Raw genomic sequence first — 25,529 nt, forward strand, 5'->3', positions numbered from 1 at the left:
AATTTATTTGTATAGCGCATTTTATGCACAAGGCAACGCAATGTTGCAAAGTACAACAGAAGACATTCAACAGCTTAAAGTCACAACATTAAACATTAAAAGTCGGCAACAAAAAAGAAGCACTTAAAATCATCAGTAGAAAATAAATAAAATAGCATAAATTTGGACAGAAGATCAGCAGGTAGAGTTACAAGATTTTTTATATTAATATTCAATTAAGTGAAAATATGTACAGTGTTTGTAAAGGGTGTATTTCAAATGTATAATAACTTTTTAATGTATAACTTTATTTTAATGGGGGGGTGCATTTTTGCGCCCCCCCCAGCAGATGGTGCCCTAGGCGGCCGCCTGGGTTCCCTCGCGGCAACGTGGGACCTGGTTTTCAGTTTAGAGTGTCTTCACTGCCCGTATCCACATAAACTTCAATGTATACGCAGATGTCAGAAAATGTGCAAAATAAATGAATAAAAGTCTCCATAGATGTGCTGTCTCTGAGCCAAAGGATCGCAGTCTGCTCGTATGACCAGCATGGGTAGTTCTGCGACTCTGGACAATACCAGTCTTCATCCCAGATGCTCTCTGTAATAAAAGTAGTAGGAATATTCATACACCTTAGTACAGCTCTCCCTAATTATCTGTCAGAAACAATCCCTGAACCAAACTCCTCTGACTCCCTCTCTCCAGCTGAGCTGACACACACCCCACAAGGTACAGTTTAGGATTTCTTTTGTGTAACTGTGATAAATGGAGTGCAACAATTAGCTCACTGCAGCAGGGCCCTGACAGCACTGGAGAGGCTGCAATTCACCAAAGATACACTGTAGAACCATACAGAGTGTCAAACTCTAACTAGCCTACAACTGTGGATAAAAAAAAGCATAGCACATATTCATTTATAAGACACAATTGTGGTTTTTTTGTTTTTACGCATCATTAAAAAAAGATTTTCTCATGAAGTTTGCAAATACAAACCACATAAAGAGGATCTACTTTTTTTTAGAGTGTCTATTTGTACGGTTGCAGTACGGACAACCCCCCGGTGCTATTGGTGCGGTTACCGAAGTACACGTACGTAGCATCTTAGGGTTAGGGTTAGATTTAGGATTAGGTTTAGTGTTAGTTTTAGGGTTAGGTTATAACCCAATATCGCAACAATTTTTAGGGTTAGGTTTAGGGTAAGGTTTAGTCTTTGACTTAAACTGGCCAAATAGGGGCGCTGCGTACGGATAGAATGACTGTATATTGATACGGCAACCGTACGGATAGCCACTGCCTTTTTTTTTTCTTTTTTTTAACACTTTCTTCACATGTTATCATTTAAACACGAGTTTTTTTCCAACAATTTGCTGTTTCTGTTAACCACATCTGTACTACATTTGGTTAATATGTTTTGTTTTTATTTATTGTATTTGTACAGAATGCTGTACCTCTCGATTTGTCCTATGTGAATTTGCTGCTCTGCTACATACTGTAGAACGTGCTACAAACTCTGCCCTGTTCTTGTGCACATCTCTTGACAGAAAACCCCAGGGTTAAATTGCGATTGATAAATACTTTAGTGGTGATGCTTTAGGATGTCAAATACTGGATCGTTTTTTCTAGCTTTGGGAACAGGCCCCAGGTGTCTGTGTTTTCCCCTCTCTGATGACACCTCTAGTTTTTTGAAAAATTCTTCTATCATTAGAGTCTCTTCTCATTTTCATCATAAACATAACACGCTAGTACTTTACAATATGGCTTATTCATATAGGGGATGAGTTTATGCAATGTAATGTTGATCGGTAATTGGATTTCAGAAATGACCTCACAAAGTTACCAACACGAAATAAGACATTACAGACTCTATCAGTAGAATACACTTTTCAAGATTCAAAGATTTCAGCTTGACTCAACCTTTTATCTGTTTTTTCAACTTTCCATTGACCTAGTTCCCATATTTTTCTATTCTATGTATCTGGTATATTTATTCCCAGGGTACTTCTGCTTCCACCCAAAGTCACTCTACATGTATGTTTTGTTAATCGAGGACTTAGGCTACATGGGTCAATGTATGTGGGTGCTTGTCTATGTCTATTTATTACCCTTTAATGGTCTTCCTTTTAAACCTTTATTATATAAGGCCTCAGGCAAGCATCACTTTTCATTCATGTAAACTCCCTCGTGATTACATCCTTTATACACAGAAACGTTTACATGTGAAGCTACTGGAGACAATATTTTTGTTATTATATGAAGATAATTTTCTAAAAGAAAAAAAGATGTAAAAGGTTATTACTGTCACTTGAAAGATTGTTTTGATTTCCATTTTTGTCACTTTTCAATGCTTGAAAAAAACCATTGCATTGTGGAGCCCCATAAACGGATGCATAGATGTGTTTTTCCTCAATAACTTTTGTATTGCAGCTCTTCACTCGGGCTTATTTTTGGCAAGCACTATATGAGATAATTTCCTCCAATTGATAAATAATACAATGCACCCTTGAATGAATTAAATATGTTTGATAGCTCTTCTTTCCTGCATCCAAACTATTGTTTTATTTGTATTATAGCCTTGCTAATTTTTTTGTACAAAGCTAAACAGGTTTGCTTCACAGCTAGAGATATATTGTTTTATATCAATTCCTAATATTAAGAGATTAGTTTAACATTCATGGGCTACATCTAGATTTCCTGGGCATTGTGTGCTATCTTTACCAACAAATGCTTACTCATGACTTAAAATAAGCCTTTGAGTAACGTTATTCCTGCTTATAGGTTTTGAACTTGTCATGGTTTGTGGATGGTGTGGACCCAAATGCAAGGAGAGATGGAGGCAGAATGCATGCATAGCATTCTTGGAACCAGTCCATGTTTATTTCTCCAACAAAAACCAAAATCCAAAAAGGCAGCACAAAGAAATCAGGGATCAGGGAACAAAACGCAGGAGGGTAGACACTGACATTAACAATGATCCAGCGAACACACTGTGTCCAAGCACTCAGCTAAATAGTGGAGGAGGCCTGATTGAGAATGGGCCACACCTAGGTGGAAACATGAGGGAGCTAATCAGTCACCAACCAAGCACACAGACATCACTGGAGGGGTGGAGCCACAAGCAGGAATACCTGAAACACAGACAAGAGTTAAACACAGGAGGCCAGACTCAAACAGAATAAACAAAGACACAGAATAACTTAAAGAGGACCACAAGGGCTAAATAACAAAACCATACCTGGCAGAACTTTTGAGTTCTGCTTCCAGTGTCTGTAAATCTCAGTTTTCACACAGGTATTCAGGATATCGCTTCTGATAAAAAAGAAAATGTTGAGAATAAATGTAACCACTTGGCATTTATATTTACAGGCACTTCAATGCATTCCAAAAAGCTTGTTTTTCTTACCAGTTCTCTTTGTATTCCCATTTTCCAGAGCTTCGAAGCAGCTCATGTGGAAACCCTGGAGTTCCGCCTAAAGGAATATTAAATGGAACTCACTTTAACGTCGGTGACAAGATCCGCTACCGGTGTGTCACTGGCTATGTCCTGGATGGACACTCACTTCTCACCTGTGTGACAAATGCAGCTGGTGTGTCAGTATGGGACTTCCCTGTGCCAATCTGTAGGGGTGAGTATGTGTTATTTCTTTTAAAAACAGATATGAGAGTTCTCTTCAATCCAACCAACCTATTTAGTGTTATTACTTAAAAAATTAAATGCGCACATGATTTTCTCTTTAGGCTTTTCTCCGTTTAAGTCTCTAAATCACCTTATGTTAATTACCTTTGAAGGATTGACAGTTAGATGGCTTGCAAGTGGCAGCCTTGTCAGCTACCCAGATGCACTGCAGTCTGGCAAAAATCCTTATTAAAGCACTACACTTATATGCAATCTGATGGGATTGAAATGTTTAATCACATTGAAGAAGTTGATTAGAGTCTTCACAGCTCAAAAGGTTAATTAAATATTTATTCCTGGAGAGAAAGTAGCTTAAAAAAAAAAAAGAAAAAAAATGCCATTAGCTGAAGTTTCACATCTACCGTACAAGGATTTAGCAACTCAATTGGATCTTTGGGCACTTTGTATTGTGTGCACATCTAATCAGTTCAACAGCCTTTATCAATAATCTATCATCCCAGGGTTTATTGTGTACAATATAAACACAGTTTTGATTGATTTATCTTCATTACACGAACTATTAAAATAGAATGTTTACAAACCTGTTTTGGAAAATGGAAAAAAAATACTTTAAATTAAGAATGCTGTCTTAGTCTTATGTGAAATCCAACTATGAAATGTAATGCTAGAAAATAAAACCAAAATTCCAAACAACACTAATATGTAATACTACTAGCCTATGCGATATACACAAGACCATCTCTACAGAAATACAAAAGAAAAGATTACTAATTCAAAAAATCAAAAACAAGAAAGACAAATAGTCTTAATACAAGCTAAGAGTAATCAAACGAGAAACCCAAAGTGAGTGAATGACCACGAAACCCTAAATGTAATAAGAGTAGAAGTTCTTTTGATTTTCTTCAAAATGAAAAGATATTTAACCATCAATTGAAACTAGCAGAAACCCTTTTACTCAGGCATATCCATCTGCTGTCATGCGAGTGCTTGCCAGAAGTGTTTTTTATTGAATATTTGCAGCCAAATACCTTACACCTGACACAACACCAAGGCCAAATGGATCTGTTATGTATGTATTGGAACTGGGAAGCAGAAAAATTGTAATAGACGTTCCTGGCAGATACAGAAATCTTTAAATATTTTGGCTGAAGTACAGGTTGCAATTTAAATCAGAATTAATTTGCCAATACAATAAATAATACTGTAATCATTCCAATACGCAATTATTTAATTTCTATGTTTTGCTGCTGCTATAAAATAAGTCATGCTGATTTGTTGCTTGGGTTTGTTGCTGCCATAATGTGGGGGTTAAGTCGCTCTTGTTTTTGCATTAGTGTAGTATTGATTTTTTTTCTTAGTCTCAGTTTTTGCTTCAGATGACTTGTTTTGATTTTTGTTAGTGTCTTTTACTTTACTTTTATGAGTACAACTGTTCACAACAATGCGTCCAACAAAGACAGTTAGTCAGCCAACCATGCCGTGTGTCTGTCTGCTTTCCTTTGCCACAGTCAAACTGTTATTTGTGGGTTGTATTTTAGTGTTTCGTTAGCCTCCTGTATTTGTTAAACTTACTGAATAAAAAAATTAACAAACTAATCCACTTCATGGAACAATGCACTCATTTTTTAAATGCAATAAATCTCAATTTTTAGTTAGTTTTCTTGTCTTTTAAAGGAGCATAGGACAGGATTCTTCATCCACCGCGGATCACGGCTGATGCAGCCACAGCAGCTACAGGAAAGAAACACAAGTTCTAAATATCTGTCCGAATCCGACCCCTCCGGTGCCATTGGGTCGGGTCTCCATCCTCTATCCACAGTATCAGCTGTGCTCCGGTGATAATAGTCATCAGCCACCGCGGCTGCTTGGATGATGACTGCAGTTACACTAACCACCGTGGTGTCACTATGGAGTCTGATTTCTAGATCCTGCTGTGGGCTGTCTTGTGGGGGGTTGGTGTAATAGGCTGGACCCTCTGTCCATTGGGCGGGGGCATCCTGGGCCTTTTACATATAACACACCTACTGGGATGGGGTAGTGCTTCTTTATTGTGAATTGGAGAAATACCTTAGATAGATAGATAGATAGATACAGTAGATAGATAGATATTTAGATAGATGTGTTTTAATTGTCAGTGTACAAAGTCATACAACAACATTTTTAGCAGCTTAGAATGGTGTTACTACACAAAAAAAATGGAATAATAATCAAATGTTAATAATAATATAATATAAAAAGTCAAATACAACAGTGCAAAGGCTACATAGTGCAACAGTGCAATGAATGCTATAAGGTGGTGGGAGGGGCCTCTTTTTGATCAGATGGGCCAACGTGTGGCTCTTTGGTCTATCTGGGTGTTGTGCTGGTGGGCCTCTAGGGCTGTTGTGGGGCCTTGAGTGATTGTTTGTGGGCCTACAACAGGCCCCCGTGCCCTGTTTGGTCCCCATGTCAGGCACCTGGTGTGCAATGATGGTGGTCAGGTGGGCTCAGCAGGGCTGGGAGCTTGTGGTAGGGGGCTGACCGGTGTGCCTTGGTCCTTGTGGGATGCCTTGCAGTGTATTGTAAGAGTTCTGGGGCATTATTTCTGCTAGTGCTGGGTCTGGTCACTGACGCGTGCTTGCTCTTATCGGGCATTCACTAGTATCTCAGCCTTTGGATGCTTCCCCCTTTCTCTACTTACACTACCAGTCAAAAGTTTTAGAACACCATGCTCTTTCCAGTTTTTTACTGGAAATGATTCAGTTTATTGTGTCATTGCATTCTGAAATGACAGCATAAAACAAATAAGCAATTTGAGTTGAAAAATAAATCTGTTCACTCATATGCAGAGTTTGAGATTCTTGCCAGGGGAGGCAGCAAAAAATAAATAAAAATAAATGAATAAGGAATGAAAAAAAATGTACCAATCTAACTGTTTATATTATTATTATTATTATTTTTATTATTATTTTGCATTTCTGTAACATAAGTTTCTAAAGCTGTATTATGGACCTGCCAAAATAAATTCAAAATGCAGCTTGAAATGTTCAGCAACCTCTTGTAACTTAAAGAATGACGGAGTAAAGTTGCTCAAATTAAGCAGTGTTTTTATTTTATTATTATTATTATTATTATTATTTCTACATGACATATCATACAGCACTTGATACATGTGCTTTAATATGGGAGATACATTTTACCATGGAGGGATGGACTTGCTGGCTGTTGTAAATCTAAAAGTTAAACAACAGGTAGGAGAGAATAAAAAGATCCATATGGATTAAAAGTATTTAAAAGTCCAACAGCGTAGATTATGGCATTAGAAGTCTCTAAAAACTTAACTCCACCTTCGCTGATTGTCTGTGTGCTTCTGTGGCCGGTGGATGCCAATTTTGTCGCGGGGGAGGAGGGCGAGTAGATTTGCACAACAAACGCTCAATCCACCACTTTATATCCAGACAAGCGCGCACTGACCGCAGGGTTCTCTGTTCCAGTCAGCTTGTTTTCTCGGTGCATCACTACAAACAACAGACTTATGAGACTACTGAGTGCCCGCGGTGTCCGCCATGTTGTAAACAAACAAAGCTCTGAGCTGCTACGGGAAGCAGGAGGGTCAAATGTCATCGGCTGCAGCGGTCCTTTAAAACTTTTATAGTTGGTTTTATTTTGTGAACCTTTGAATTTTATATCACCAATTTTATTATTTCCTAGTCACTGTGTTTTTGGCACTTAAAATATTTGAATATTATGTATATTCAGAATCAATTTTTTTCAAATGAAAACTTTTGATCACTGTGGGGGGCAATGCCCCCCTTTCCCCCGCAAACTCCGCATACTGTATTTGTTCACCTGATGCTCATGAGGTCTGGTACCACAGTGTGTTCCAACACTGCATTTATGCAGACAGAGGGGGTTGGAAGTAACCAAGAAAAGTAGGAATTAGTAGCACCCACTTTCAAGGCTGATTCAACCTTCATTGGTGCAGAACAGCTTTAAATTGTTAACCCACTTCGTTTTCCCCGAAAAAGGCCAATTTGTATAATTCTGAAATGTACATTATTTTTCAGTTTTGGGTAACCAAAGCTTTTTTGTTTTTTTTAACCTCTGGCTGTTCAGTACTTACCTTTGTACTATTTCAAGCTACTCATTAGACTTGAATTGCAATAAATAACTGGAAAAATGAGGGTGTTCTAAAACTTTTGACCTGTAATGTATGTATTTATTTACTTGACTTTTTTTTTATAGGTTTGTTTTAATGCTGAAGATTGACAGCAAACTGTCTCACTGTGCAGCCAAAGTGCAAACACTACTGTTTTGTTCAAGATAAATCCTGTCTAGCATCCCCAAACATAGAAACAAAAGTATGCGCTTTTCTACCTTCGCACGTATATGAACTTGGGTAACATTCCATTCCTAGTCTGGATTTTTAGGAGTAAGTGAACACGTTTAGCAATTCAACATATGGTATATGTATGCATCAGAACAATGGTGATCCAATAGCATAATGGTGGTTGGTTGGCAATATTGCTTTACAACAAGCAGGTCTATTGAAATCTTGTCTCTGTCTGAATCAAGTTTTATTGTTTTCTCGTGTAACACATTTAGTTTGATTGGACTCACCAAAGTTATCGTGTTTCTGTGATTAGTGACTGGTTGATGCATTGCTGTGTATGTCCCATTGGTGTGTGAGTGTAAATGTGCTGATATTGTAAAGCGCTTCGGGATGACTTCGGTGGTAATAAAAGCGCTGTATAAATCAAGTCCATTTAACAATTACCATTGATACCACTTTTGATACTTTTACGTTCCATAATACGTTTTCAAAAAAAAAGTAGGTGGACAATAACCACAGTTGTATGATTTTATGACACCATTAACATGTAGCGTAATGCAATGTAGTAAAACTAAAGGTTTGTATGGTAGTTGCCCCCGATATAGGCAAACCAGAAAATTGTAGCACTTCATTTGCCATTATGTTCAGTCTTTAGGGTTAACGATGCAGTGACCAGTTTTAATTAATTTTAGGTTGACAATTTATTCTAGCAAATATATTCATAACTGATGTTGCCATGGTTGGTTTAATGTTGGTCAGATTTGAGTTTGAGACAGCTCAAATATCCTTAAAGACAATGTTGCCACACTTAGGCAATTTGAAATGGGTTCCGTTCCATCAACAATTTCCTTATTTTCATATTGCTTAGTCATTGCCAGTTGTGATCCTGGACAGGAAGAGAAGCGAGAACTGGGAGACAACATGAACATGAAAGAAACTGAGCGAGTGACAGCAACAAAACAAAAAGAGGTGGCTGGATAAAAGAGAGAGGTGTCACATGACAGTGGGGGGGGGGGGGACTGTGGATTGGGGAGAGATTTTGTGTAGCTGTGTGTGTTTAGTGTGAAACAATTGATGTTGAGCTGAAAGAGCAGTCTCTGAGGAAATAAGATCAAAGGACCATCTGCCCACATACAGGAACCTGCCCGGATTTAGGCGAGGAAGAGTATGTGGCTCAAGCAATGCCAAGGCCGAAGAAGAAGTAATGTTTCTAGCCTGTGGCAATAGAGGCTAACACCAAAATAAATGGATGGATATGCTCCGTCTGCAGTTTTTGTTGTTTTTCCCAAGCTTGCATTTTCTAAAACATATGCTTAACCATTTTTTTTTTTTAATTATTATTATCTTTCGTGCTTCAGAATGAGAAAATTTGCTTCGCTGGATTTAAGAATTTCCTGTGGTTGTATCCTGAAATAGGAGGCAATCATTGTGCTAGTATTTTACTTCAATATTGTAAATCTTGTGCATATCATGCATTCAGTAATCTACTATATTCAGTTTTTTTTTAATTAACTCTTTCAATGCACAATTGAAAGTATTTATCAACACGGAAACATTTTTATTGTGCAAATATGTAGTAATGCATCGTAAGGTCAGTTCCTCAAAATGAGTTATTTTCGTTCCTTGCACATCAACAACACAAGGGCAAAATAGTTTAGACAAGCCAGATATCATCAGTAAATGGAAATTACATTTAATCCTGTTACTTTGGAGCTTTTGCTGATTGTTTCGCTTTTTGTCCTTGCCAAGCTGTATGAAATGGTGACTGCTTCAACAATTAACTAAAATAGCTGTCAAGGTTTGCCTGGCTCAGAGCATTTCTGTAGCTATGCCTCGTGGGAAATGATTTGGGGTAAAAGCGGGCTGACACAGCAAAAGCTGAGCAGTGTGTCATCTATTCAGAACATTCATGTTCAGTGCGGAGAATTAGATTATTAAACATACATTGATTACCACACTCTGAATGAAGCAAATTTACAGAAAACAAAGGGATGCCCCTTGTGTCACAACAGTCTGCAGCTTCATGATACTTTGCCTTTAAGTACTTAATATTCAGTTATTAGGTTATTGTAAATATCTTGAAAAGTTAACCACACCACATATGTGGTTGCAGGCCCACATAAATCCTTCTCTCTCACAATCTAATTTCAGACGAGCAGTTTATACCGAGTATATCGTCCCTTCCAGGACATCTTGTACTTCCTTTAGCTGCGATAATTTCAAATAGTATTGGCAGTATGTTCAGAATAATAGCCCACCTAATCAGACATTTCTTTTGGTTTTGCCTGATTGAAGTATCTGCTTGCATCCCATCTATTCCCTGGTGGACAGCCAACGAGAATTGGACGCCCAGCCTTTACTGTCGTTAGTGCCTTATCTTAACTGATACTCCTCATTATATCTCAACAGCTAAGGAAACCCCTAGAATTATGTTAAAAAGTGATTGTTTTATCTCATAATGACGATGGGTGTAACCAGAATAAAGCGCTGTTACTAAAGTAACCGTTGCCGTTAAGGTGTGTGCTAAGATACAAGTACAGAGACTTCTGATGAAGATCATGAATCTATTTAATGATTAATGGCTTTTTTTATGGATACTTTCTTGCAATAAACACATTCATCTATTTACATCTATTTATATTTATTTACTATATTGCATAATTTTGACTCTAAGCTAGACATCATTAGAGGGAAAGATGCAAAGAGAGAGGGCAGTGTTACACCTAAGTGAGGGGTAAATAAAGGGTTAAGGGGTTAGTGTGGACAGGACAAAGAGGGATGATTAAAAAAACACCTTTTTAGTTAAGTTGTGTAATGTTTTGCTACTATTGTGCCGTGGAGTGAAGCCTGCTGTGCCAGTGTAGGGACATACACTACAGTTATTTATTGCAATTCAAGTCGTGCAAGTCCAAGGAATAGCTTGAAATGGTACAAAGGTAAGTACTGAACAGCCAGAGGTTTAAAAAATGCTTTGGTTACCCAAAACTGAAAAATAATGTACATTTCAGAATTATACAATCGGGTCTTTTTCGGGGAACATGAAGTGGGTTAACAATGTAAAGCTGTTCTGCACCAATGAAGGTTGAATCAGCCTTGAAAGCTGGTGCTACTAATTCCTACAGGTGTTCCAACTTTTCTTGGTTACTTCCGACCTCCTCTGTCTGCACAAAAGCAGTGTTGGAACACACTGTGGTACCAAACCCTCATGAGCATCAGGTGAACAGTATTCCTCATGAATTCCATGATTTCTTTTTCAACTCATATTTGTTCAATGACACAATAAACTGAATAGTTTTCAGTAAAAAATTGGAAAACAGTGAAGAGTGTGGTGTTCTAAAACTTTTGACCAGTAGTCTAGGTAAATGTTATATTCATTTAAATTTTATTTTATTGAAATAGAGCATTATTACATTTTACAAACTTCAACATAATGCTGAGGATGTTTTTAACATATTACAGTATGTTTACTTGTTAAGTTTTATGATTGCTGCAATGTTGTTGCTCTTGACAATATGTTTTTAATTCAATTTCAAACAACCCCTGAGGAATGTAGTATAATGCAACATGAAATCCATCTTTTATTCATATAAATTGTATGGCGCCTGAGAAAATGATAGGCATATTATAGAACACCAGAATTATTAAAACAGAAAAACCCATCTGCAGCGAAATTATACATAACTTCCTTCCCTTCTATCCTTGGATTGAATATTTTGGTATTGAAAGACAAGTGTTGTGTATCTGATCAAAGTCAAGGAGAGAAAAGCTTAATCCCTCCTCATGTAGCATTAGACTGTTGAAGCGAGGGATGTAAATGAGCCAAGCTAAAGCAGTCCTAATCCTTGCCACCATCTTTTTTTAATGCTGCCACCCTTTTTAAAAGAGAGTGATCATGTCTAAATCCAGAGCATGCTCCAATGATTTGCAAAGCAACACATAACCCAGCGTTCACGGTTCCTTTTGTGCTGTTGAGACTCATTGCAAAGCTCTACCTCACACTCCATCGTGCATCGCACTGAAACAAAAGCAGATTTTTAGGTGAATCACTGGAAACAGTAGTTTTGATCAGTTCAGAATATTCTTGCTGTGAACAGTTTTAAGCTTTAGACAGCAGTTTGCCTGTTTATGATTCACAACACTGTGTGGGTGCTCTTTAAAGACACTTGGAAACAATCTTTATCGCAACTTCTCTACAGCGTGTTTTTTCTCACACACTTTTTCTACAAGTAAACACTCATTAGTGTGTCATAAGTGAGATTATCTGTTTTACGGAGGCGGTGGACATCTTTTTAATGCCCTCAAGAAAGCTTACGCATTAATGTAGGTTACAGATTTATATTTATAACTGATTTACAAATGCCCTGTAGGCTTTTAGATGATTACGTAAAACACTTTTATATTGTATTAATATTGAATAGTATGGAGAGTGTGAAAACATAAATGCATGGGGAATTAAATGAGGTCTTTTGTTATAACAAGAGTAAGGATACATTTTTTTTTTTTTTTTTTTTTTTTTCACAATACATTGATTATCAAAGAAATTCAGCCTATAGCCAAATGCATGTTTGCCACATCCTGAATACTTGCTTTATTGTTATGAACTTTTTTTCATCTTGGACCCGTAAGTAATAAAAGCTATGCTGCGGCGCTGATTCTGGCTGCATACTATTCTCCCCCTCCACTTAAGTCAGTCACTGCGCGCCTTCATCCCAGTTACGCACACTGGGTTGAACAGGCCTGAGATGTGGGCGTTCCCAGTCAAATCTGTCATTACGCAACCTTACGTACTCTCCCATCTGCTTAAGTTCTTTGCCTCCTACATGCTTTTGATCCTGGAATAAGAGAAGTGTACCGGGAAGGGTCTTTACATTGTACTTACAATTTATGCCACACGGACTAATAGTATTGTAAAACAAACTCCCAGAAAGCATCTATTCAAATGGTCACTGTTACCAAGTTTTAATTTCATTTTATTTCTTTCTTCCTTGCTTATTTTATAAACCTGCAACATTTTCCTTCTCTTTCCACTGTACCATTCATTGATCGGAAATGAACACACATGGTTTATTGATGATTATCATTCTGCCAGTTATGTGATCGCTTAAATTGGAGACATCCTGGAAATATTGATCGAGATGAAAACCTGTGGGGAAGGTAGCGCAAAGGATTTCCAATCGGGATTTCTAATATGTTCACTATTTACAAATTTACCAGTTCAATACGTGACACAACTGAATGCATTACATTTCATTTTATTTTATCCATGCCATCCACTCCTTTTCCTGGGAGGGCGGTGAGTGCAAACCCCAAGGTGAGCGGGTCGGCTCTACAATCTCGTTCGAGGAAACACTGATGGAGCTCAGAATTTTCATTCTATGTCAAAAAAATACGTTTAAAAAAACAACGTAAAACCACCGTTTGATCATGTACAAGAGTGAATAACAAGTAAAACACACAAAATGTAAAATAGCTTATTATGTAGGACACCAATGGATCTATCTCACTAGATGCAAATATCTCCGTCTCCTCTATAAGAAAGCCAAGTCCCCCTCCCATTATATCTCTACAACCTGCAGCGCTGCACTCGTGCAGGCTTTAGAGCTCACAGGATATTGATGACAGATGATGATGATGATGATGACTGATGTGTTTATCATTTCTAATGCAGTAATGGAAGTAGTTCATAAAATTGGGATTGCTACACAAACAAACATAAATCTGTCGTTAATATGAGGGAGAAAATAAAGAGAGGTTTTAACTGCGGCTCGGATAGAAAAATGCGGCCAATCAGCGCACTGCAATAATCTATTCAAACTAATACACAAGGCCTTTCAAATTAAAAGTGTGCTTTATTATTTTCACGTATTTGACTGACATTTACAAATGATAGGAAAACACCATGTTCTATGATTCCCAGACAGCTGAAAAAAGTGTCTTCATGTCCCAGTCCACCCTCTTCTAAATGAAGCTCATCAAACCGCCTTCATTCACAGGCTTACGCGTTGGGTCTATTTTTGCGTGATGGGCGTGTCAAGAGTTGGGATGGTAGAATTTGTGTAAGAGAATAGGCCCCATTGTCATTAATCTAAACTAGTCCTCATATGACATTGGTATCTGACAGCTTTAGTATTCTCATCTATTCAGGAAACTCAGCCTGCTGTGTTCAAGGATCTGGTAAATGCAACAGTTTAACTGAATAGTTTCTTTGGTTTATTTTATGAAGTTCATGTCCTGGATGATAACATTACATTCAAGAGTCTCTCAAGAGGAATAATGCTGATCTTTCAAAACTACAACAGCAAAACCAAAAAGAATATTGACATAGATTGTGACAAGAATATTGACCTATTACACAAACTCAAAACAGGCCTTTTCTGAAGGCATGAGTCACATTTTTCCAATTATTCATGTCCCTTGTCTCTTATCTTCAAGTGAGAATTTTAAGTCTTGCCACTTCAACATTAACAAAAGACAGATTTGACATTGGGGTAAAAAAACAAGGTTCAAGAAATAAAAAGAATGTCAATGTAACATTTAAATAGAGGATCCTTTTAGTTAAAGGGCCCATGTTATGCTAAATGGACTTTTCTGTGCCATCACGTGTTTTTTTTTCATTGATTCCCTGAATTGTTAGTTAGGGGGTGATTTGCTCCTTTCTTACTGCAGGATGAGCCCAAACACCTCGCTCCAATTTGATGACGCGTTCCTACTTTGATGACGAATTTGACACGGCACTGAGCTGGAGAAGCCGCGCCTCCAGGAAGCTCTCTGCCGTGATTGACATGTAAACAGACACGCCCACGAAGGTGAGGATGTCAGAGTCCTTCACGCAGTGCTATGTATGTATATGAAGTCAGTGTCCTGTCTATAGCCCCCCCCCCCCCCCCCCCCCTCATGAATATGCATAAGTAGGCCGCAAATCAGCCTGTTTGTGTAGAGTTGCTCAGAAAGTGACTTTTCAGAGGCAAAAACTCTGGAAAACAGGAGAGTTTGGGAAAACAAACCTCAAACACTATGTTTTTGGGGTTCTTAGAACAAATGGGGATGGGTGAAAAACCTTTAAATAGGCTTGCTCTATATATTGTTTTCTTTTCTTTGACACTAAACTTGTGGGTGTTTTTACTTTTGTAAAGTGTTTTCCAAAGCCTTTTGTTCCTCACTCATATCTCATATTATGTCTGCTACACACTTCCTTTCTTACCATCTGTTCATTTTCCAACACACATTGATTTCTCAATTTGCCTTGATGGCCATGATGACACTTTATGTCGCTCTCGTGTCTACGTTTAAGGTTGAAAAGTAATATTCTTTTCCTGGTGAGCTCTAGCTGCTTCACTTGACATCCATTTAACGTTACTCAAGTTACTTTATAAATTGCTGAGGCGCTTCTTTATATTTCAGTATCTCACTGAAAGTTACTAATATATGGAAAACACTCTAGTCGGTTTGATCAGGAACTAATTAAACTTGCAGGTAATTAGATTTGTTATAGACCTTGTTGGTCATAAGCAAACTAGCCGAGTTTAAATTCTCTGTGCAAGTCCGTTATATGTGTGAATAATACATGCAGTATGTCAACTATGCTGAGGTTTCACTCTGGATCAATGTTCCCTCGCTGCCCTTCTTCTCAGGACTTTGATCAAAAGCTGTAAGTTACCGTTTGTCAGATGTTAACTACCACCCAACCTTACCCAGTTTTTAACCTTTATTTCCCCCCATTCATTTACTTTTCAACTTCATACATGCAATTCCTTGTTCTTTGACCAATCCTGTAAAGCACCATATAGAAATGTTCCAAGAGTGGCAGCTCTGACAACCGTGATTGCAGCAGTGAGCCATCAAAGGCTTTGGCTGGCATGGTTGACTGTCACATATTAGTCTTAAATGATGTGAAAACTGTGAAAGCTCTGCCATCATTAGAATTCCATGGGGGGAAAAAAGGCAGAAACAGGGATAAAAAGGAGAGAAGGGACTAATAGTGGAAATATATGAGAGGACTCACCAGAGAGGATGGAGCGTAAGAAAAAACGAGGCCGAGATCTGACGTGAGGAGGAAAAAAATAGACCAAGCCACTGTCATACTGGAGTGCATTAACATTCAGCTGATGTGTCTAGCCACACACTAAGGCAGAAATTACAATAATGGAAGCCCAGTTTGTTACCATTTGTTTGTATTTTCAAATGAGAAAAAGGCTTTTAGGGGACAGTCATAAAGTCCCAACTTTTGACTGAAAATAACCATTAAGACCACTGAGGCAGGGATATTTAGTGCTTTCCTCCCAACATTGAGACAGGAAGCCAGAATCCTGTGACCGAAACCGAGTCTGACTGTTATTTGTAAACTGGTCTGAAAATAAACTTTTCTCTGTAAAAAAAAAAAAAAAAGAAAGATCCTTTTGCATGTTTCATGGATGGATAATTCTAAATGCTGTATCTTGATGGGCAAACCTATGAATTAGTGAAAAAGAGATTAGAAACAATTTTTGGTTTGTGTCAGCCTTTCACTGGTATGCGTAAATCTAATTGGACAAGTACATGATGTTTGATGTCTCTTGCCATTTCTCTTCCCTGTTAAACTTTATGTAACAAGTCTGAAATAACCCAGAGAGCAACACGTCTTTTCTCACCATCTATTCTTCAATCTTTTTTCTTTCCTTTGGTGAATGACAGGTGAGGACACATGTGGTGGCACTCTGAGGGGCTCCAGCGGGCTTATCTCCAGTTTTGATTTTCCCACTGGTGATTCCCCCGGCACTGGGGGAGTTGGAGGTGCTGGAGGCCTGGGTAGTAGCGTGGAATGTAAGTGGACCATACTTGCAGATCCGGGAGACACCATTTCTCTGGTGTTCACAGAATTTCAAATGGAGACGAAATCCGATTATCTGGAAATTGAAGGATCTGAACCATCAACTATCTGGTGAGCTGACCCCATGAGACGGTGTTAAGGCTGTAATGCTGGATTTTCATGTTGTTTTTGTGTTCAGTGTGAAGATTCTGTTTTTAGTTTGGTGTTTGCTGATTTACCGTTTGATTCCACTGTGCAATCCAACCATGGAAAAACTTCCCCATGCTCATGTTGGTGCTGAACTAAATCCACTTTGACTGTAATTAAAGTACATGTTTGCTACTGACTGAGATTTCAAGACCTGCCAGTAAGAATAGAATCTGATCAAATTAAAAAGTATACATCAAGAGCTCACAGGGAACAACTGATCACTTTACATATTCGATCAGTGTGACTATTATGTGTCACTTGGCATTTTGGCGTTCATTTGCTTATCTGCTTACAGGGGTCTGCAACCTGCGGCTCTGGAGCCTCATGTGGCTCTTTGACTCTTTTGCAATGGCTCCCTGTAGCTTTAAAAAAAATATTCAAATACTGAATTGTTATTTCTTACAGAGGGTATTGACAATTAGTGACATTAACTTCAAATTAAATTATGACAAAAACCATTTGTTAACCTAAAAGTAAATCACATTGTGCAATAACTCTGCCACCTTCCTACTTCACCTCCTGCAACATCTACAGACCATCAACTTTCCTTGCACATGTGGTAAACCTTAAGTTTTAAATCTCTGTTAATATAACTAAACTAACAAAAACACTATTCTGGAAGAGATTAGAGATTCCATTTGTGTGGGGACAGTCTTATTTAACTGCCAACGTGCTTTCTTAATATGCATGCTTGATATATTGCAAGAAATTAGCAATTAGCATGTGTTGGCCGACATGATCATATGTTATCAAATTCAAGTTATTTTTTGTAGCACTTCAAATACATTAACTCAAAAAATAAACGTTGTTTACGTAACATTATTCAATATAATTGTAACTGTATAGAATTGACACACTGTTGTCTTCATTGAGAAGATTTTTAGTAAAGGTTGCAGACCGCTTACACTCTCTTTGTTCAAATACAATATCAATATTATTATTTATGTCACTGTAGATTTATCTGCAACATAGAGACTTGACTGGTTTTATTTTAATTTGTTTTATAATTACAGTGCCCCGTGCCAAACTTTGTAACCTAACGGCAGAGGGAGAGTTGCTCTTAGTGTGCCGTGACTGTTAAGTATTGTATGTTGACGAAGCTTAGACGAGTGTGACAGGGAGCAGATATAGGAAGACTGTGATGTGTTTTGACAGACCAGCAGGATGCCTTCCTCTCAAAGATATAAAAGCACCAGAAATAACTTTTTTACTCACAGGACTGCCTCTCTTTTTGAACATCCAGAGATATAATCACATATGTGCCGTTGTACATCTAGTGCAATCTAAGATGGAAAATGTGGTCTTGGTTTTTATTCTGTTCTTTTGTTATGACAACAGATTGTTGTTGTTAATGATATCATTAGTATGCAGGTTGATGTAGTTTATCCCAGCTGACTCGGGGTGCAAGGCACTGCAGACCCAACATTCAGCCTAGCCTTCGACCAGGCTCACAGAAAGCAAATTAAGCACCACCAGTCGTACTTCAACTTGTAAGCTTCACCCTGAGAGGCGTTAACGCTAACCAGTGCTCCACCGAGGGCCCTGTACAATGATTTATTTTCTCATATAAAGTGCAACAAAGGGATTTGCATTGGAAATATGAGGTGATTATGAATAGGAAATTAGCAAAATGCCTTTTTTTTTTTGGCAATTTCTTGTCATTGGATCTCTTTAATTGAAAAGTGAATGAGAGGGTATTTATTTGGTTGCAATCTTCCAACAAACTTAACATACTATACCAACACCACATGTAACATACTTCTACAGCCAACACTAATAAGAAAAAATATCCTATCAACTTCAAAATAAATATATGTACTGACCAATATCAGGGCAGCTGTGGCTACATTAGTAGCTTGCCACCACCATGTGTGGAGTAAAAGAACAATGAACATCAATATAAAAGCGCTTTGAGTGTCTATGAAAAAGCGTATTATAAAATGAAATGCATGATTATTATTATTATTATTGTTATTTTATTATTATTTTTATTTATTTTTTTATTATTATCAAACAGCATCTTTACTAAGCAAATGTTACCTCTACATTGTCACTTTCCTAGTGTTAAGGTCTTGTTTGTCTGTAATTTAAATTGGGGGCAGATCATTTTCTACTACATATTTGACTAAAATATAGTTCCTTGATATAAAAAAAAAAAAAAAACCTAAAAACCTATTTTCTTAAAATATCCCTTTGAAAGGAGAGGTAGATAATAATAATATCACTTTAACAGGTATAAAGTGCTTATTTTGGATTAATGATGGATTTCATTAACTGCTTGCAGAATATATATGTTATGAATACGGTGGCATTACATTATTTTCTATATTTGTCAATACTTACACAGGTAATCTTTTGTTACCAACCTAATATTTGTGATATTGTCCTTTTATCTAAGTCCATTAATTGCTTTTCTGTATTCTGACACCTTTCTATCAGAAGCAGCATTAACTAAATTTCAGCTACAGTACAATCAATGTAACCACTCTGGCCAGTGTTTTCTCCCCACACATATCAATGAGTCATGGCTGCTATGGGCCTGTAATGGTTCACTGCTTTTTTCTTCCTTCTTTCACTTTTGGTATATGAAGAAATCAAGAAGAAGATGAAGTGATAGTCAGGTTTATTCACTTCACTGCTCTGTGGTCTTATTGCTCTGGCTGATAAGTACAGCATAGTCGCAGGAGAATATATTTGTGTTAAATTGTGAATTTTCAAGCAGTTTTTGGTGAAAATATCAAAGAGTCCTCAACCAAAATATGTTTTTTTTTGTTTGTTGTAAGTTTAAGCTTTTCTGCGTCTTCTCAGTGTTCTTTGTTACTGTCATTGGTGTGCGTCAGTTGTTCAATTCTTTTATGGCAGAGGTGGGCAACTTTAATCACAGCGGGGCCACAAAAATGTGATTTTCTGATCAGAGGGCCACATTATCAACATTCATGCCAACAGTAATGACCAATGTGAACCTTAATACAGTGTGTTTGTGTGTTTTTGAAGTAATTTAGTGAATTTTCCTCTCTATTTTTTTGGGTTGTTGTTTTGTGTGTTATGAGCCAATTTGTGTTGTCATTTTGTGATTTTTTTTAGCCATATTTTGTGTCGTTTTTGTTTAGTTTTTTTGCTGTTTTTTGTGTCATTTTGGTATTTATGCTGTCTACTAAGTCTAGTGTATATTTCTGTAATTTTTCATGTTTTCTGAAGTGATTTTGTGCTTTTGCTTTGGGGGCCCCCCAAAATTAGAGCGCGGGCCTATTTGCCCATGTCTGTTTTATGGTGTTTTTGTATTTTCCATTTGTATTGTCATTGCAATATTATTTACTCTGACTTGCCAGGGACTGCAGATGGAAAGTAGTCTTTGGCTAATTCTGGCATATTTACATTTACACGTTCATCAATGTGCACTGTCCCTTTAAAGTATAGAAATAGTGTTCTGTCTACTACTCACTCATTGACCACTCATCATGTCACACTCAATATGTTGACAGTCAGACACTGTCACGCACAGTAGTTGCCATAAGACTTGATTTTTTTTTTTTTTTCTTTAAAAAAACAACAATAATACAAAAATGAATCCTCTCAACATCTACACGTACACAAACTAGCAAACAGGCATTATTGAGCCTAAGCAATTCTTTCCCTGTCATGAGATTTATTGTTCCCACTGGCTGTCTTGTTATGAGTGTCTCTTAGGATGTAGAAGGCCGTTAGACAGATAAACTTTCAAACATCTTAACATATAGCATCAGCTCCAGGCTGAGGTAAGCAAACTGTCAGCTTACCCTTGAGGTTTAGAGCTGCATAACAATGATTGACTGTCATAAACTCTTCCAAGTTTAACATTAATATTGCCTCATAGTTTGTTTTTTTGTTTTTTTCGGGTAAAAACAGAGAGGGAATGATAAGTTATCAACTTTAAAACTGTGATTTAAAAAAAAAAAATTCAGTATACTGTATTTCCCAGTGAGCCCAGCCTGGCTGGAATTATTATGAGCATCATTGAACACCATGTTTTTCCATGACTATAAACAGAAATTTTAAAATGTTTTTGATACCAAAAAGTTCGTTAAAAATATATTATCCGTGTCATAGGCCAAGACATTTTTTTGTGTATGCATTTTGGACTTTTATCTCTAATCAATCGAAAACTTTCATCAGCTCTGCAAATAACGTCATTGATTTCAGGCTGGTGAAGCTTGATGTTCAGCTACACATCAATCACTGTGAAAATAGACAAAAAGATCAGTTCTTTTGATATAAAACCTGCAGTGAAATCTGGCTGGGCAAGGGAAAATACTTCTTTGTTATTCGTCTGACCTTTGTTCTGATTGTTCTGAAAGGGCAAATACACCCAGCTGTAGATTACACATCACTCATGATTTCCAATTCAGACACACAGCTGTAAAACTCCAAATCGACCTTGTTAGTGCTGGTTTTTAGTTATAAACTAAAAGCTTTGAAGTGTGTTTAAATTTTGTTTGTGTCAAAAAAAAAAAGCATCATACTTGCCAGAGGAGGAAATCTTCAAAAACCACACTGCAAACCTTTAAATTATTTAAAGAAATACAGAGAAAACTCTTCTTTTCTGTTGCATTTATTACTTTTTACCCACCTTAGAGACATTTCAACAGGGGTTGGCTGGCAACTTTTGACCAAGTGCTACAGCTCCAGTCAATGATGGAAAAAGAAACCAGTGCTGCCATGGCAATTGTTTGCAATTGCCTTAACATTCTTTTAACCAATTACCTTATCCCGATGACTATTAAAAACCTCATCAGGCTGTCATTAAAAACAAGTAGTGCACATTTACAGAGAGAACTAACCATTAAAAGTGGAAACTTTGCCCAGAGGTGGAGACATCTTTAATTGTTCTGCTGTAAGATAAGATGTAACGAGCTTAAGGTTTTAGTACATTTTTGTAATGAATATACAAATATACTAAATGAAGTAAATATTTATCAAACATGTTTTCCTTCTGCCACTGTGTATCCGCTGCATCGACCCCCAGTGGCTTAAAATTTATAATACCAATTTGGTGAGGCCACTGCACAGAAGTGATAGGTGAAACTTGATAGGTGTAGTTTTATTAGAACAATTCATTTTGTTTTTCGGCCTCTGGAAGAAATGGTGCTGTAATTTGTTGCATCCAGTGCAAGATACATGAAAGGAGATTCTCCTCCTTTATCCATTTGAAAGCCGGCCTTGTTCCTTCTATTCATTTATCGTAGTCATTAGCATTTTATCAATGTCATACCAGGCAAAAAGGTCAATTTTTGTGTGAAAATCAATTACATTTTAACTCCCCTCTAGGAGCTGCCATCATCTCCTCTTTTGATGGATAATTTGGATAAAACAAGATCACTACTCGGAATTAGTTTGCTAATCAAATAAACTAAAATATAACCGGCAGCCATGATGCCAATTGTATTTTTACATGAATGCAATGTTCTAAGATTAAAAGTAGAACAAAGTTACTTAATGCAATCAAAATTTAAAAAAAAATGGAATAAACGTTAAACTTGATTGCTTGCTATAAACCAGCAATTGCAAATAATTAAAAAATTCTACAATGTTTTGTTTTTCAAATTAGTCTGCCATTTATTTTGTATGTTCTGTTGTCTGTCTCATCAGGTCGTGTTAAAGTTACTGCTAAATAAAAGGATCTCAATAAAATGGGCATATACACATAAGTGCTCAGATAATAGAATACATCCATACAGGTATATGCAAATGAGCAGCCACTTTAATTTAGATATGCTTAACATATTTAGTAAATAAGGGCTCGTCAAAAATCCTGGGCAGATCCATGTTTCTACAACAAGAGAGCATATTTATGCTTTGCGAAATAAAAATCTGTGATGTGAAAACCAGGTACGGACACAAGGTGTTACAGGTATGAACACACACAGTGAGTCCTTTTAAGTATTTTCCAGACCCAGCCTTCCTACTTCATCAGCAGCATGGGGAACATCTCATGTTTTAACCTCTGGCTCAAGCCCAAATGCCTTTAATTAAATTTTAACACTATTACGGTATTTGTATATTCTAATCTATTCATTAGATTCATGTATCTAAAAACCAATCAGAGAAGCCAGATTGCCTTCCCAATGTGTTGGTGCATGGCATGTTATTTTTTAAGAATGTAATTCCACCAATCCAACAAGAGTTCCAAATATGTGGAAACCCATCAAGGAGTGGCTGGTGTCAGAGGGGGTACTGTGAAAGCTTCTTATTTGACCTTTGGAATCACCACAATCTACATAAATGTAGAAAATGAACCAGAAATTCCATTAACACTTTTCTAAGACTGTCTGGAACATGCTCAGCATCCAGAGCAGACACATTGTAAGCGAATAACAGCAAGTTTCTCTATGTTCCATCCTATTTCATCCTGTTTTAAAGCTGACTCACTGAATATAACAGCTGTTAAGCTGTTCCTTGTGAACCTCCCCTAATTATGCAATGGGATTTTTTCATGTCAGTATTCCATGATTTAAATTTAATGGTAGTGATAAAGAAAGTTTTTGTTCAATGAACTTTAACTTTATTGTATTATTGTGACACTTTGACTTCACATACTATAACTTTGTGTCCTTTTGCTCTTTAGCTTTTAAACTTTGAGTGTGTTGACACTATAAATGCTGTATGCTGGCTTTGTGAATATTTTAACTCATAATTCTTTATTTCAAACTCTGTATATGTGTTCTAAAGCATGTCAAACTAGCACTCAGCAGTAGGAAACCAATCAATCACTTATCATTGGCCACGGTTACATGATGTTTTTTCATTCGGAATTAGTTATTCCGAATTAAATCATTCGGAATTAAAATGTTCTGCTTCGTGTTTACATGGAAATGGTAATTCCCGAACTGAGGTTTACATGGAAAACCTGTTTATTTGGCTTTAGATAATTCCGCTTTAGGTCTGGAGGTTGGGAAGGCTCTGATTGGACAGGGGGAGAACATCAGGAAAAAAACACAACAAACCTTTTATTGTCGGCTGTAACACAGAACACCACGCATGAGAATTGTTTTCACCTTTATTTTGATTGTAGTTTTGAAGCAGCAGCTCGACAATAACACACGGTTTCAGTTTGGAACTCGGAGCGGAAGAGAGACAGGAACTAATCACTGGTAAAAAGTCCAGTAAAACTCCAGAAAACTATCACCAGGAATAAATATTTGCTCCCTAGTAAAGATAGTAGCTCTAACAACTGGTAAAATGATAAACTGGTGATATTACAGCCTGTGAATGTAGTACGGGGACGCATTTACTCCGCCTCTGGGTCCTATTACTAGCCGTTCGGTGAAGCCTGTTTTGTTTACCGTGTTTACCGAGGTCAGTGTGTGTTTAATAAGTCCGTGTAAAAGTCTGCATGTCTATGCCTCCGTCCATCCACTCTTTTCATTTTATCCATGTCTATTAAATAGTCTCAGCTGGAGTCCAGGCGGCCGCCAGCGCAAAACGATCCGAATGAACTTAAAGCGGCTTTAACCAAGTTAAGTGTTTACAAGAAAGAGGAATTATCTCATTCGGAATTAAAAATCGGAATAAACCAGCCACTTAATTCGGATTGAAGTTTAATTTGGAATTAAATTAGCATTAGGAATTAACTGTTTACAAGGTCAGGTTAAAGAGGAATTAACTTTTATTCCACTTTAAAGAGGAATTAAAGCTCCCATGTAAACGTGGCCAAAATGATTGGGTCATCATACATGCCACTGTGCACATTCACCTAGTTGTGAACCATCAGCAGAGGTCTTAATACATTTACAGAGCTATGGTGAATTTAGTTTGTTTATTTAAATTCTTTGAAATAGTGTATTCTTCTCTTCACATCACTTTTCACTTGCTCGTTATGCTCCGGGTGGTGCGTTGTTAATGACAAAACTTTCCTCCAATCATGTTTTAGCTGTCATCTGTCTCTTCGTGAGTCCATTGACTTTATTGTTTAGCCATTGTGTTGTTTTTTAATGTGATTCTAAATTGAGCTTCATGTTTACTGCTTAATATTGATGGTTTCCACTTTCCATCTGTGACGACACATTGATGGTACAAGTGATAAAGTGATTTATCCTCATTAAAGGCTTAGGTGTTAAAGGTACGTTGCACCATTACCAGCAGCCGTGGTCGGTTACTTGCTCTGTGCCACAAACACAACCATCAATCCATGTTTATTCAAACTAGATAACACTGCACATTAATATAAATTGTTCAATTTTGATTGGTGTCTCACTTAAAGCTATTTTTCCTGTCCCAGAATAATGAAGTCGATTTATAAATTGAAAACTGTGTCTATCTTTTGTAAAACAGTCATTCAAATTTAATGAAAAATGTTTTGTCAAAAATCCTGTTTTAGCATATCTTATTCTTTTAAAAAAAACACACAAAAAAACAACCATTTTTGTCCTTTTTAAACTCAGGGTAACTGGGGTGAATGTTCCGGCACCAATCATAAGCAACAAAAACTGGCTCCGGCTGCATTTTGTGACAGAGAGTAACCATCGGCACAAAGGCTTCAGGGCTCAGTATCAAGGTAAGACATGATTACTTCATTTGCACATCCTAATAGAGGGCACTTTGTTTAAACAAAAAGGTTCATGGTAGGGAAAAAC

General features: G+C 37.2%; 1 protein-coding gene across 1 annotated transcript in view; it reads left to right on the top strand.

Moving 5' to 3' along the window:
• The window catches only part of LOC114477864 (CUB and sushi domain-containing protein 3-like), a 243,390-nt gene that overhangs the window by 56,918 nt on the left and 160,943 nt on the right, over window positions 1–25,529 (top strand). The window contains 3 exon segments of the mRNA XM_028470524.1: window positions 3,408–3,602; window positions 16,596–16,842; window positions 25,338–25,450. Coding sequence (XP_028326325.1) covers window positions 3,408–3,602; window positions 16,596–16,842; window positions 25,338–25,450 — 555 coding nt within the window.

This window comes from Gouania willdenowi, chromosome 16, assembly GCF_900634775.1.
Source record: "Gouania willdenowi chromosome 16, fGouWil2.1, whole genome shotgun sequence".
In the NCBI taxonomy this organism is placed as follows: Eukaryota; Metazoa; Chordata; class Actinopteri; order Blenniiformes; family Gobiesocidae; genus Gouania; species Gouania willdenowi.